Genomic DNA, 14,734 nt, shown 5'->3' on the forward strand with positions numbered 1-14,734 from the left:
AAGTAGTCAACAGCTCCCTATTGGCTACGCATCTGAGGGGCTCAAGAGCATTGTTTATTCCAGCAAGTGTCTGGAATACATTATACTGGATGAATTGGCTCCTGCTACTCCCGTTTTGGAGAATATGAAGAATTTTATACTGTGCTAAAATAAATGTACTTTGTGCAAATAACTTTCCTAAATAAAAAATTCCGAATATGACTCTATCTTCTGAATCCACTACTGCCAATATTTTAAACATGCAGCCTTTCTGAAAGAGTAATGATGAAATAATTCTCCACACCTTCAAATTCAGAAACTGGTTCAACATTTAGATCGGTTTTTATCCAAGGCCATATGAAAGTGGGTTTCCCTAAAAAACTAAAATGGTCAGATATTTGGGTTGAGAACTGTTCTCTCAAACTTTAAGAATACTAGGATAAGGTATCAAAATAATTCTTCTATTAATACATAAAAGTTTTAGGTGATATGTTACTTCTGAATTATATAAATTGATTTTTAAAATATGATTTTCAAATAGATAGTATGCCTGCAATCTTTGACATGAGAAACTTTCACTGCCTTTGGTAACTTCTTAGCAAACACTTATATCTGGTAGCTTTGGGTTATTTTTTCTCCCCCCCCCCCACCCAGTAAAATTTTTGATCACCTAATCTTTAAGTCTCTGGATTTGCTTTTTCATGTTATAGTAATTCTTATGAATAGGTAGAAAGCATAGGTAGTAGTTTCCTTTTCAAAAAGGAAAAGCCATCCTCATCAACTGGGTAATTTGGCTAATATTTCTATTTGGGCAAGGTATTGGGGTTTTATTTGGTTAACAGTTTATCGATGGATTGATTTCTACATGAAGTCTCCCTCACCCAATATACATGGTTTATTTTGGAGAGTTTCTGTGTCTGAAAACATAAAAATATCCAACAGTTAAGGACCAAAAAAAATCAGTCTTTGTGTAGATTTCTGATTACTTCCTGTGTGTTGGTCTTATCTCAGAACCTATCATCTGTGGCCTTTGAAGGTGAAGGATTAGATCTCATTGTTCTGACTCTTCATGGCATCTAGCACAAGTCAGCAGATACTCAATGACTGACAGAAACAATAGTGAAGTGTGTGAATCTAGACAGTTTTGAAAGAGTATGTACAATAATACCTGCATTCATGCTATGCTTTCTACTTTCTAAGGCCCTTTTGCTTACATGATCTCATTGGATGTGAACAATTGAGTGGGGGATGGGGAAGGGATTTCATCTCAGGGAGAGAAGAGCCAACATTCTGATGCTCACTAAGAAGTGATGAGTCCTTATAAGAGCAAATCATCAAGGTATTTGCATATCTTTCACTGCTCCTGATTGGATTCCCCAATCAAGTCAGAGGAAGTTCCTGGAGAAGGAACATCTCAGATTACTGGCTTGTAATGGATGCTTCATCCAATGCTGAAATACTTTGCAGGTCGAATCAAGGTTCTCTAGCTCCCCTTAAGTTACAGAGACAAGGGAATTTTGGGGTTACAGAAACTTCCCCCTACCATCTCAAAGCGTCCCTTGGTGCAAAGAAAGGTAAAAAGTTTAGAAGAAAGGACAACGGGTTAGGCCTGGGCATTTAGTCAAGGCTCTCCTGCCGGACTTTGGGGTAATCCAATTACCATTCTTGGCCTCAGTTACGCTATCTGTAAGAAGTTAGAATACATACCTTAAAGATCACTTCTAAAGGTATTTGAATCCCAGATGTTTTCATAAGTTTCAGGCTGACTGAATATTCCTTTACATCCAGCCTACAGCCCCTCGCCCCAAATCACCAAATCACTCCACCCATCCTCCCCTTCAGGACCTCCCCATGCTCACCTAGCTCCCTCGCAGTGACAGAGCTAACCCACCAGCCCCTCCTTCTGTTTGAGGCCTCTCCGTAGAAAACGCTGCAGGGGCCAGGCGTCCAAGACACCCCGCGGGGCAGTGGGCACGAGGCCCAGGCTCCGGCTGCAGAGCGGAGGGGCGTCGGGCCCAGGGAAGGGGCTGTGGGTGGGGGTACGGGGGAGACCCGCGGGGTGCCGGGAAGAGGGCTCCCCTCTCCAGCTCCAGCCCTGGTGTCGCTGCGCACTCGGAGCCGCGCGAAGGGCGCCCCTCGACCCGGAGGCACAGGAGCGTTTAGAAAGGAAAGAAAGAACAAGCCACCGCTGGCTCGAATTTCTGGAAGCCCGAGCCGGGTTTTTTTTGCCCTAAACACCGAGGCGGAACCCCTCTTAGCGCTGCCCGGGCCTCTCTGTGACCCATTTTCGGTTTGCTTTTGGAAGAACCGGTTCCTCAGCCCCACGTCGCCGCAGTTGTGACACGAGTAAGTGCAGCCGCGCTGCCCGGGGCCCGCGAGGGTCGCCCGCGCCCTCTCCCCGCCCCGCCCCGCCCGGCCGCCCCGCCGGCTGCTGCCTCCAGTTGGGTTGCGGTGACGAGGAGACGTTGTTGTGAAACTAAATCTGACCCTGGGTTCCCGGGCGGCGGCCGAGAGCCCGTGGCTGCTGACGCCCTCAGCCCCACCCCGGGCCAGGAGGGCGGCGACCGGCGCCCGGGAAGCGGCTGACGGGCCCCGCGACTCTCAGCGAGCGCCGCCCGAGCCCCAGCCCGCCCGGGCAGCCTCCGAGGCCGAGGGCGCCGCCGCCAGGTACGCGAAGCCACACGGAAGGGAGCGGGGCGCGCGCAATAACGGGGCCTCGCGCCGTGGCCGGCCGGGGAGAGGTGCAGCCGCCCGAGGCCAGCGGCGTCGGGCGCTGCACGTGGAGGGACGTGTCGAGGGCCGGTTTGTTTTCCTTCGGGGAGGCGGTAACTGATTGGGACGTCGGGGGACGGAGGGGAGGGTCCTCTTGGCCTGATTCGATGTTGTGGTTGGCGTCTCAGACACGCGCGTGCGCTCGAAGCTCCAGTAACGGGAAACACCTGGAGGGCAGCCCAGGCGGGCAGGTATTTAGTTTTAGCGCTTTCAGGCCCAGGCCTTTCCTTTGGCCAAAAGTGGTTTGATTGGTCCAAGTCAAAGAGGCGAGTTAAAAGAAGTAGAGATGAATCGGAGGGGTCTACTTTCGGAGAATTATTATTTCTGTGAATAATTAGGAAAGCAAAGAAAAACAACATCTCTGCTTTTATGAGGATTGGGGACGGGTGGGTGGGAATAATGCCCGCTGTGTAAACACTTTTCATCGTTTTCTTTATGGTAATTAAGGCCCACCAGACTTTTGTTGTTGCGGCAGCAAGACTGACTAATGCTAGGCAGGTAAATCATCTCATAAAATGAAGGCTTCTTTAAAATGTTCCAGTGGGAGAGTGACTGAAATCTGTTATGAAGTGTGAATTGATTATATATGCAAAAGAATCGGGCCGGGCGCTGTGGCTCACACTTGTAATCCCAGCACTTTGGGAGGCCAAGGAGGGCAGATTGCCTGAGGTCAGGAGTTCGAGACCAGTCTGGCCAAAATGGTGAAGCCCCATCTCTACTAAAAATACACAAAAATTAGCCGGGTGTGGTGGCGGGCGCCTGTAATCCCAGCTACTCGGGAGGCTGAGGCAGGGGAATTGTCTGAACCAGGGAGGTGGAGGTTGCAGTGAGCCGAGATTGCGCCCCTGCAGTCCAGCCTGGGCGACAGAGCGTTCAAAAAAAAAAAAAAAAAAAAAAAGAATCGGTAGAAAGTGTCTACTAAGCACAGAGGATCCTGGCTATGAGTTCAAAGTGCAGGAATAATGTAAGAGCAGGATGTCCATGTTGGTCAATGAAGGCATTCTTCCGTTTTGTTCAGAGACACAAATACCTTCAGTGTCCTGGGTCTCTCGTTTGAGTTGTTCATTCAGCCACTATTGGAAAATGTGCATTGTACCAGACATTTTGTTACATGGATAAAAATGGTTTCTGCATTGAAAGAGCAAGCAGTCTGGTGGACAATTGTGATCCAATGTGACTGGTACTCAGATGGGGAAAAAAATAGGTGTGCAAGGCTTCCTGGCGGAGTGGCCTGAATGAGACTTGGAGACCATGTAGGACTCTGGGTGGAAGGGGCATTGGCCAGGTGGAGAGTTGTTGGCACTAGGGGCATCTGGGAGTGGTCTGGGGTAGCTACAGGTGAGCAGGAGAGACCTAGGGTAGACATTGATGTGCTGGGATGGTAGCTGGGGCTTGATTTGAACAGGGATGGATGTCAGACAAAATGAAACTAAATTTGACCTGTTCCCTGCTCAAGAGAGAGCACAGTGTAACTTGTGTCACCCTTTGGAATCTGTGAAGGCCTTGGAGAGAAAGCAGAGAGAAGTGCCAATTAAGATAGGGAACAAAGGCCGGGCGCAGTGGCTCACACTTGTAATCCCATCACTTTGGGAGGCCGAGGCGGGCGGATCATGAGGTCAGGAGATCCAGACCATCCTGGCTAAGGGTGAAACCCTGCCACTACTAAAAATACAAAAAATTAGCTGGGCGTGGTGATGGGCGCCTGTAATCCCAGCTACTTGGGAGGCTGAGGCAGGAGAATGGCATGAACCGGGGAGGCAGAGCTTGCAGTGAGCCGAGATCGCCCCACTGCACTCCAGCCCGGGCGACAGAGCGAGACTCCATCTTGAAAAAAAAAAAAAAAAAAAAAGGAACAAAATAAGAACTATGAAGAAAATCTAATAGTGGAGTTATTTAGCCTGTAAAAAAGTCGAGATGTATACAAAAGATAATTAGAGAGAGAGGTGTTACAATAACAGTATTGATTTACTAATTGTTATCTTAGTAACCTGAAATGCAATGCCTAAAAGTGTCTAATTTTTCTTAGAAAATTGACTTACATGATCTAGCTATTTTTTTGGGGATATAAAAAGCAGACAACTGAGTATATTGCATTATGGTTTTATGACCTTTTATACTTTATGAAGTGCTTATACACTCACACTTATTTATTGAGCATGTACTATGTGTAGGGTGCATCGTCAGTGTTTTCCATCCTATTAGATGGCATTAATGCCATTGTACTGATGAAAAAGCAGGTTCAGACTGGTTAATATTTCCAAGATTATAGAGTTGATAAGTGCCAGGGTTACAGACTCAAATTCCTACCCTCCTGTACTGAGTTTTCAGTCTACCCTTTTACTCTTCCAGACTGGCTATGCTTTTAGCTTTCTCCCATTCATCATTTCTATCTGTGACTTGAAAGAAGAAAGCTAAAGTGATGGTTTTTAGGTTGGCATATTACACAAGGCTGGAATGGATATTCCTGTCATTGGCTTACGGAGTCATGAGTCAAAGAGAATCTGAGTGAGCTTGACTGATAGGCAGAAACTAGCAAGATAAGAATTTCACAGAAATGAATCAGTTTCCCAAATATAGAACAGCAGAATTACGACTTGAAAACAGGCCATTTGCAGAACAATTTGAATATCCCTAAGCTCAGTAAGTGCCAATGGTGTTCAGATTCAGAGGTCATTGACCAACAGGTAGGTCCTTTGAAGGGGGATCAGAAAGTTAAGTAAGTAACTCATTTAAAAAAGATGTACAATCAGGTTTCAATCCTAGAGAGCAGAGCCTTTAGGAAAGATTGTAATCTTCAAATATTTCAAGGATCATTTTGTGTAGGAGGATGTTGAAATATTGTGTTGGTGCAGAAGAAAAATTGACCTTAGAGAAGAGGGCTTTGATGATTCTATTTCAGCTTAGTATAAGGAAAAGCCTCCTAAAGACTAAACTTTCCAGCGCTGGACCAGGTGGCTTAACAAACTTGTCCAGAGCTGGAAGGTTAGTCTTTCAGAAGCTTTCAGGAGGTGAGTTTCTGTTCCCAGAAGTATTCATGCAGAAGCAGATTGGCTATCTGCCAAGGATGTTTCAGATGATTCCTGCCCTAGATAGAAATTTGGATTCCCTGACTTCCTTCTGTGACCCCATCACGACATCCTTTGCCATGTATATTTCTATCACGTTATGCCACCCATTAACTATTTTCTCATAGTATTGAGGGGAGACCGATTTCTTGAACCTTTCCAGCTTTGCTGTAATATGAGTTGCCCTTCGGTTTTAAGGAAAGAGTGAAATTCAAAGAAACCCTGAGTCAGTGCCTCTTTTCTGACAGCTTAATGATTTATCCATTACTGTCTTTTTATTTATTTATTTATTTTTGGCCCCTGAGACTGCAGTCCTGCAGTCTGATTCCATCAGGCAATCCTTACTCTGGTCAAGAAGCAATGAAAAGTAAGAGTCAGCATCCAGGAAATGAGGAAACTGCTTTGCTAAACTTGAGTTGTGATTGTCACAGGTTGGAGACGGGTGTTGGAGTAGAGCAAGAGGGCATTTATTTTCTCATTCCTGATTAAATACTAAAAAAATTAATCCTGTGGGATCATATCAATTACTGACATATCAATTGAATCTTAATATTAAAGAACATTATATGTTTCCTAATCCTCATCTCTTAAAGCAAGGATATGTTTTTCAGCCCCTTCTTCATTTCTACACCTAAAAATGAATATTGTTGGATGTTGAACTATATAATTTACTCAAGTAGGAATAAATCTCACCTGCATTTGAGAGGGATATTGGTGGATAAACAGCTAAACAAAGATCAGCACTAACATCATGTTTAATTTAGAGGGGCAAAGGCTAGATACTATACCCAGTGAAGAAGGCAGTCACCATCTATCAGAAACTAAACTACAGTTTCTTACCTCCTTGATGGTACTGGGAAAAAAAAGGTTGATAATTTATATGAATGTAAGTTGTGGCATATTTTTAAAACTCAACTTTGTTAAGCTTACAGCTCAATGAATTTTGACAATCATATACACCCATGTAAACACTACCCTTGAGATACAGTACACTTTCAATACCCCAAAAAGTTCCCTCAGGCCAGTCTGCAGTTCATCACCCCCCAACCTCTGCTCCAGGTAACCACTGTTTGCCTTCCATCATGGACAAGTTGTTGTGGTATATTTTTAACATATTAGGAGGTGTTTGGTGGTAGATCTTTCTAGATAAAAGTAAAGGATAAATGTAAAACCCAAAACTATAAAAACCCTGGAAGACAACCTAGGCAACACCATTCTGGACATATGAAGGGGCAAAGATTTCATGAGGAAGACACCAAAAGCAATTGCAACAAAAGCAACAAGTGGGATCTAAAGAGCTTCTGCACAGCAAAGCAAACTGTCAACAGAGTGAACAGACAATCTACAGAATGGGAAAAAATGTCTGCAAACTATGAATCTGACAAAAGTCTAATATCCAGCATCTATAAGGAACTTAAACAAATTTACAAGAAAAAAAAACCCATTAAAAAGTGGGCAAAGGACATGAACAGACACTTTCCGAAGACATACATGCAGCCAAAAATCGTATGAAGAAAAGCTTAACATCATTCATCTTTAGAGAAATGCAAATCAAAACCACAATGAGATACCACCTCATACCAGTCAGATGGTTATTATTAAAAAGTCAGAAAATAACGAATGCTGGTGAGGTTGCAGAGAAAAAGGAATGCTTATACTCTGTTGGTGGGAATATAAATGAGTTCAGCCATTGTGGAAGACAGTGTGGCAATTCCTCAAAGACTGAAAAACAGAAATACCATTTGACCCAGGAATCCCATTCCTGGGAATATACCCAAAAGAATGTAAATCATTATATTTTAAAGACACATGCACGTATATGTTCAGTGCAGCACTATTGACAATAGCAAAGACGTGAAATCAACCTAAATGCCCATCAGTGGTAGACTGGATAAAGAAAATGTGATACATATACACCTTGGAATACTACGCAGCCAAGAAAAGAATAAGCTCACATCCTTTGCAAGAACATGGGTGGAGCTGGAGGTCATTATACTTAGCAAACTAAGGCAGAAACAGAAAACCAAATAGTGCATGTTCTCACTTTTAAGTGGGTGCTGAATGATAAGAACACATGGATACATAAAGGGGAACAACACACCCTGGTGTCTATTGGAGGGTGAAGGGTGGTAGGAGGGAGAAGATCAGGAAAAATGACTGATGGGTACTAGGCTTAATACCTAGGTGATGAAATAAGTACAACAAACCCCCATGACACAAATTTACCTGTATAACAAACCTGCACATATAACCCTAAATTTAAAGCTTAAAAAAGTAAAGGAGTAGATATTTTGTATCTCTTCTCCTTTTGAATAAAGTAAGAAAATTCATCATTTAGGTGTAGTCATTAATTTGGACAGCAGCAAAAATAATAACTGAGTGGAGTCAGTTTTGTTTGCTGCCAGTTGTTTGCAGCTGGTTATTTTAAAACTGATCCTGTAGACTTAGTAGGCTGAGAAGCTGTTGCTGTGATATATTGTATCGAAAGAGCGTTTGAAGACTGGCAATGCCCTAAATTCAGTGGATGCAGCAGAATCAATACACCACCCTAGTAAAATTGCAAAGCTTCTTATGTGCAATTAGATTATGTTTTAGATGATTTTCTTTTGATTGCCTGAATTTCCTCATTACATACAGGCTTTATAGGACTGTGGTTCTCAAGCTGTGTGCATACCACTTTCTCAAATCCCTTATGAGTGTGCCATCAATCATAATCAATTGTCACTTATTTAGAGTTTTCTTAATGTTGTTCACATAGTAAGTACTATATTAAAAATAATTTGTAGGTTTAACGTTCTTGAAAATATAGCTTGAATTCAATTTTCCTTACCAAATAAGCATGTCATCATTCTAATTAGCATCAGTTCATTTGACTTTCTACTTGCCTTGCATTTTTCATCTGAAGTTAGAAGGAAGTCACATACGGTAGAAGCAGAAATTTGATCATATTTACTATGATGCCTGTTTATTCTCTATAAACAGGCTTCTTCCTTAAAACTTTAAATCAGCAGTACCAGTAGATCAGTGGAAAACCTATAAAAAGGTATTGGTGTACACATTTACTTCTGTAGAAACCACATCTACAACTAAGACTTTCACCAAGGTAGAGACCAACTTGTTTTTCATTAACAGCTTCAGTGGTTGGGATATACCCCTTTTTACTCTTTGAAAGACTGATGAGTATATGGTTTCTGAGTCTGACTCATCTGAGTATGCCCAATCTCTGTTTCTTTGATATAACCAAATTCCTTAGGAAGGCGAAGAAAGCACAGAAGAGGTGACAGACATGGCACCTTGTGGATTCTGGAGCCATGAAGTAGTGAGTTGAGTAGGGCTCTGGAGGTCATTTATCCAACGGTTCATTTCACTGCAGGCTTCTGTTTGTAAATTTTCTTAGAAATCCCTTGATTTGATATGTTTATTCAATCTGTAGTTGTAGTCTTCTGGGGACTTATTTCAGAATAGCCCTTTTCTTTTCTATAAAGCAATGTTCAGCCACTAGTTTCCTTCTGCTTCTCAGGAATGTTAGAAAACTCAACACTTGGTGAGAAGGCAAAGAGTAAAGTGATGGTGTGTTGTAATGAAAATATTCTTTCATCCAAGGAGCCACAAGTTATTTCCAGTATCTGCTGGGTCTCTGGTTCATTAGAGATGAAAAATATGGCATCCAAAATATAACCCATTTTTCAAAATCAGCAGGAAAAATTAAAATGCATGTCATGTATGAAATAAAAAATAAATATTGTTTTCTTCCCAAGCATATTACCCCCCACTCCCACCCTCACCCTATTTTTCTTCAACCTGGGAAGTCTGTCCCCATGGCCTGCCTGGCTTGACCCTTTCTCTGTCTGCTTCATGTCGCCATAATCTACACTTTTTCCAACTTTTCTTCTCTCAATCTTTTGTTCTAAAAATAGCCAGGATGTTTGTGATGAGCTAGAACTAAAACAAAAATAAGATAAGGTTTACCTGTACAATGGGGTGCTATTGCTTATTTTGTCAATTCCCTGGCTTAAGCTGATGGATAGAATAAGAATGATGTGTCTGTATAGAGTGAATATGGATTTAACTGAACCTGGGAAAACTTTAGGCTCAGATCTCTTGCATATTTTTTTTCTTTTCTAAGGAGTAGGGGTTGTTTGTAGAATTGGGAAGAAAGATTGGCAGCCCAGGGAGAGTTTAAATTATGGCAGGAATGCACAGAATAGATTGTTTTTTATTTTATGTACTTCAAAGTTTCTGTGTTTAAAGCTATTCTGTATTTTGAAAATTAATAGGCTTATGGATTGCAAAAGGGCATAAAATATCACTTCCAAATATGCACCTCTGAACCTTATCAGTATAATTACAATGTCATCACCAGTGGCCCAACTTCCCAAGGCTTCTGGGCCCCCAAGGGGGATTTTATATGTTTGCAAATGTTTGTCAGATTATAGTCTCAATTTAATGTTTTTCTGCAGACTCTGTTAGATCAGTACCTAAATTTAACATTTATTGCCATAGTTTATTTGCTAGGATGTGTACACTGATTTCACCTCCTTTCCACTCCACTCTCCCTGGAGTGGCAAATATAAGACACTTCCTAAAACTTCCATTATTCCTGTATCAGGTGAGACTACCTAACAAAATTAGCTTCTCATTAACAGCCCCAAATCTTGCTTTCTAAAGCATCCCCTTCATTCATGGTCAGCAAAGACCATGACTGAGTTCTCCTCCTCCACTTTCCCTAGCTGGGTTTCTTGGAGGGTAGGATTGAAGAAGGCATAGTTCCCTAAGGTGTTGGAAAGATCCATTCAAATGTGGCCATCACTCCTGTTTCCTTGTTGTCTGGGAGGCCTTCTGCTGTCCCTCATGCCACCTGCCCATTCTGCTCAGCAACAGATGCCCATGCAGGCATCTGGCTTGGTACTGTGAATGTCAGTCAGGCTCTGTACCACCAGGAGCTGTGGGTGCCCCTACCCTGTCTTCTGTGTGTTGTGGTGGCCTTGGAAGGGCCTGCATGCCACTCTCTGCTCTTCTTAGATGGTCTCCTACAGCTACAAAATATGGAGAGTCAGGCTGTCATTAAATGCATCTCCAGCCTAACACTGTGCAGCTTTTTCTCAATTTTTTTTTCAGTTGACCCTTTTTTTCTACTTAAGGAGTTGATGTAGTACATTTCAGGAAGAGGCTTTTCCTCTATACTTAGGGTGAATAGCTAACCCAGAATGTTAGACTTGGTAGACAGGGCCCTAGATGCCTCTTAGTCCTTGTCTTTTTATGAAGGAAAATTTCACTTCAGGGGTCAATAGAAGGGTAGGATTCCACTGTGTACAACTCCAAGGGGCACCCCTCCTCTGGAGGGTACCATCATAATTGACTCAAAAGTGTGTAAATAAAGGATCTGGCCATTTTGGGTAGATGCACAAGTGAGTGATTAACCCAGTTCCCTGCTTTTACAAGGTGTTGGGGATGGTTAGTAAAGGCCACCACACTTATGGCACCTGTCTGTAGGGACATCTCTGACACCAAGGCACCCGTCTCTGGTACTCCACACATCTCCCCAAACAAATGTCATTCCACTAATCCTCCATCAGTGTGTCCCCCTCCCTAATCTATACCTAGATTAGCTTACCTGGATAGTCTCCTCCTCCTTTTCTAGAAACCACTCCTAGGTTTACACAAAGCCTCTAAGAAGTTCACCTCTAAGTTCACCTCCATATGTTTATGTGTAGGTCTATACAGTTTTATGACTAGTTGCTCACTATGTGTGTAGGTAGGCATGCAAGTAGGTGGATAGATAAACATCAAGTCACCAGTTTTGCTTAAGCCTGTTTCTTAGAATACTTGAAATAAAGCTCAGGACCAGAAATTTGGTGGACGCTTTCCAGTTGATTGAATGATAGCGCCACCATTTAACTGTCTACTTAATTCTAGCTCAGAGTTTACAAGTATTCAAAAGTTGTAATGTATCAATAACATTCATTCATTTATTCATTTTATTCATTCATTCAAAATATTTAATTAGTGCCATATGTGACTAGAACCAGAGAATAAGGCATGGTTCTGTCTCCCTTGGAGCTACAGTCTAGCGGGGGAGACAGGTAGAGAAATAATTGCAATTCCACTAGATGAGTGCTATAATGGAGACAGGCTTATTTATAAACCATGAAAGATCAAGTCCAGCAAGGGAATTAAAGGTTTACCAGAGCCAGGCTCCTAAATATCAGTAGATCCAGTCATGTCATATATTTCATGGTTTGGATTGACATGTAGAAATCTGGAAACAACTATACTGATTTAGCAAGCACTGGAGGATTTGTAAATAAAGTCCGTCGCTCGCTGTGATTTTTTGATTTTTGAGTGGTAGTCTTTTTTACTGGAGGCATCTACCTGAAGTCGATGAATGCTGACTGTTTTGACTTCTCAGTAATCTGTCTTTTCTTTTTAGCCTGAGAAACAATAACAAACATGAAATTTAGTACAGAATAGTTTCATCTTCAGCAGAAATAAAATTACAAATGAAATACCTTTCATGCTCATGTAACTTGACCATTCTTAATACCTTAAACTGTTCAGCAAGTTCAATGTGGAAATATGGGAAAGAAACACATGGGAAATAATCCTGGAATATCAAATGTACAGATTTTGATTGAAACGTGTTCACAAGACAGGTATGGAGAGGATGGGAATTTATGGGAAATCAGAGGGGGCTTTGTCTTAGACCTGCTCCCTTCTGTGAGGAATGAGACTGGGCTTTGTCTTATCTCATATAGGTGCACTGTGGGCAATTTGTGTGAAAGCAAAAGCACTTGGTAAACTGTGAAGCATTTTACCAATGTAAGGCAGGATTATTATCATTATTTTAAAATACCACCTTGGTGCCTGGAACAGCTAATGTGCCTCCTAAGAGTAACTTAAGCAATGAAAACAGTCTAGAATATTCTGTAGTATCTCTTCCCTAATTATGCAAGGAATCCTCTAAAAGCAATGCTGTTGAGTTTTAAGATTCTGTTCTGCAGTTGAGTACAATTCAAAATAAAGTGTTATATTTTCTTGGTGTGACATAGCATGAATACATTCATATGATTTTTGTTTACTCACAACTTGACATTATGAAATTGTTTCTTGTTAAAATTACAAAAACATTGTGCTTTAATATGGCTTCTCTAAATTTTAAGAATCTAGTTATTTATGTTTTCTGTTGTCCAAAAAGCATCAACTTTATGTGGACAGTGGATTGGGCATACATTTGCAGCATTGAGAATGTTGAGCAAAACAAACAAGTGAAAATTCTCCTAGGACTTCAAAATCACTTCTTAAATAAACCATGCTTGGAATATTTTACCTGAAAATTATGTGTGAAATACATAGACTCATTACATTATAAAATATGAAATAGTTGTGTAAAATATAAAGCTGGAAGATATTCAGTTAAAATTTCTCATTTTCCAGATGAGAGTACTAAGGTTCAGCTAGCTTATGTTATTCACATGAGATCATTCAGCTGTTTAGTGGCAGAGTCAGAACCTGAGTTGAAATCTCTTGACTTCCACTATAGTAGCTTTCCTAATATGCGAGCGTGTAGAAATTCAAGTACTGTTATAAAAAGTGATACTGAAGTTACACTACTACATGTTCTCTGTTGTGTAATTTTATCATGGTAATACTAAGATTGCATTTTACTTTTTGCTTAAAACTACATGTGCTGCATTAGTGTTTATGTGAGAGGTAGAATAATTGCTCAGTTGCCACGCTCAAGCAAGAAAGCCTGAGAGTATCTTTTGAGTACCTCATTTGAGCATGAGCACAAAAATTAATTGTGAACGTTAGGAAATTAGAATGGCAATTAAATTGCTATATTATTTTTTTTGAAGATAGCTACATGTAGAATATATTTGAAAATACCACATTTACTGTCCACGTTTTGAAGCATCCCCCAAACCCATTCTTCCTGAAGGTGTTGAGTCTCAAGGTGCAGACTTGATCATCCGTGAAGCTGTGACCTAATGTAAACTTGCTAAGAAATAGTATAATAATATCCTTGCCCTAAGGGTAAAACACTCAACTCTAGCTTTTTCTCTTTCATCCTTGTTCAGACTACAATCATATTTCTTTGTTAGTATTTCCTCTTTGCATTGTGGTGCAGCTGACGTTGATAGATAGCATGGAGAAACTAAATTCAAAAAGAAAAAAAAAAAGAAGAGAAGAAAAAAAAGCTCTTGTACTGCTGGCTCAAAAATAATGTGTGCGGAAGGATCTTTAGCTGCTCCTCCTGCCTCCCTACCATCCTTTCTTTCCTTGGGCTGCAGCTGCTGACAGCAGACACAACTGAGCTATAATTTGGCCACATTTGGCTCATGTAAATTGTGATAAACAGTGAGCCCATAATATTTATTTTAAAGACTCATTCAGTGAAGGTAAGTGTTCTTGACTTGTGTATACATGCTGGTAAATGGAAAGCTGCAGATGTGAAGTCCACATCTGAATTTCATGCCACACAATTAATACAGCTGTGTGATGCTCTGTTGTTCACAGGTGCAGGGGTGTTGGAACCCTTTGAAGAAGTGTGCAGCTAATAGCCCATACATAATTCAGAAGAAGTCTTCAATGGAAGACCCCCGGGGGATAAATGGACAGTCTGTAAGTAAACAGAATGTCAGTCCTAAGGAAAGAGTTATTACTTTTAAAATCATCATGGCATTTTTATTGTAACCCGAGTATCTGGAAAATTGTCAAAAGCTCTGTACCAATGTACCAATTTTTAATGATTTTCAAGGTTATGAATTAAGTAGTACACTGTTTCATCAGCCTAACCTAATTTATATCTTTTCTCAGAGGTATCAGTTATCAAAAGTAGAGTCATAGCAGAAAAGCCTAACCTTTAGTGTTATGTAATTATCCCAATATGCATAAGATAATTTTTAGGCTTACAGTTT

The 14,734-nt window shown here is 41.2% G+C and overlaps 1 protein-coding gene across 7 annotated transcripts in view; it reads left to right on the top strand.

Moving 5' to 3' along the window:
• Positions 1-2,457: 2,457 nt before the first annotated feature.
• EYA1 (EYA transcriptional coactivator and phosphatase 1) overlaps positions 2,458-14,734 on the top strand; it is a 349,363-nt gene continuing 337,086 nt past the window's right edge. For 5 of the 7 annotated variants that reach the window (XR_010114399.1, XM_055297987.2, XM_055297988.2 and 2 more), the window contains exon 1: positions 14,334-14,438. Coding sequence is in view for 6 of the 7 variants with exons in the window: in XM_055297987.2 (XP_055153962.1) it covers positions 14,406-14,438 (33 nt within the window). In the remaining variant the exon portion in view is untranslated. Of the gene's footprint in view, positions 2,647-14,333; positions 14,439-14,734 lie in introns of those variants that run through there. The other 2 variants (XM_063612625.1, XM_063612623.1) reach the window with 2 other exon arrangements.

The sequence above is a fragment of the Symphalangus syndactylus genome, chromosome 11 (assembly GCF_028878055.3).
Source record: "Symphalangus syndactylus isolate Jambi chromosome 11, NHGRI_mSymSyn1-v2.1_pri, whole genome shotgun sequence".
Lineage (NCBI taxonomy): Eukaryota > Metazoa > Chordata > Mammalia > Primates > Hylobatidae > Symphalangus > Symphalangus syndactylus.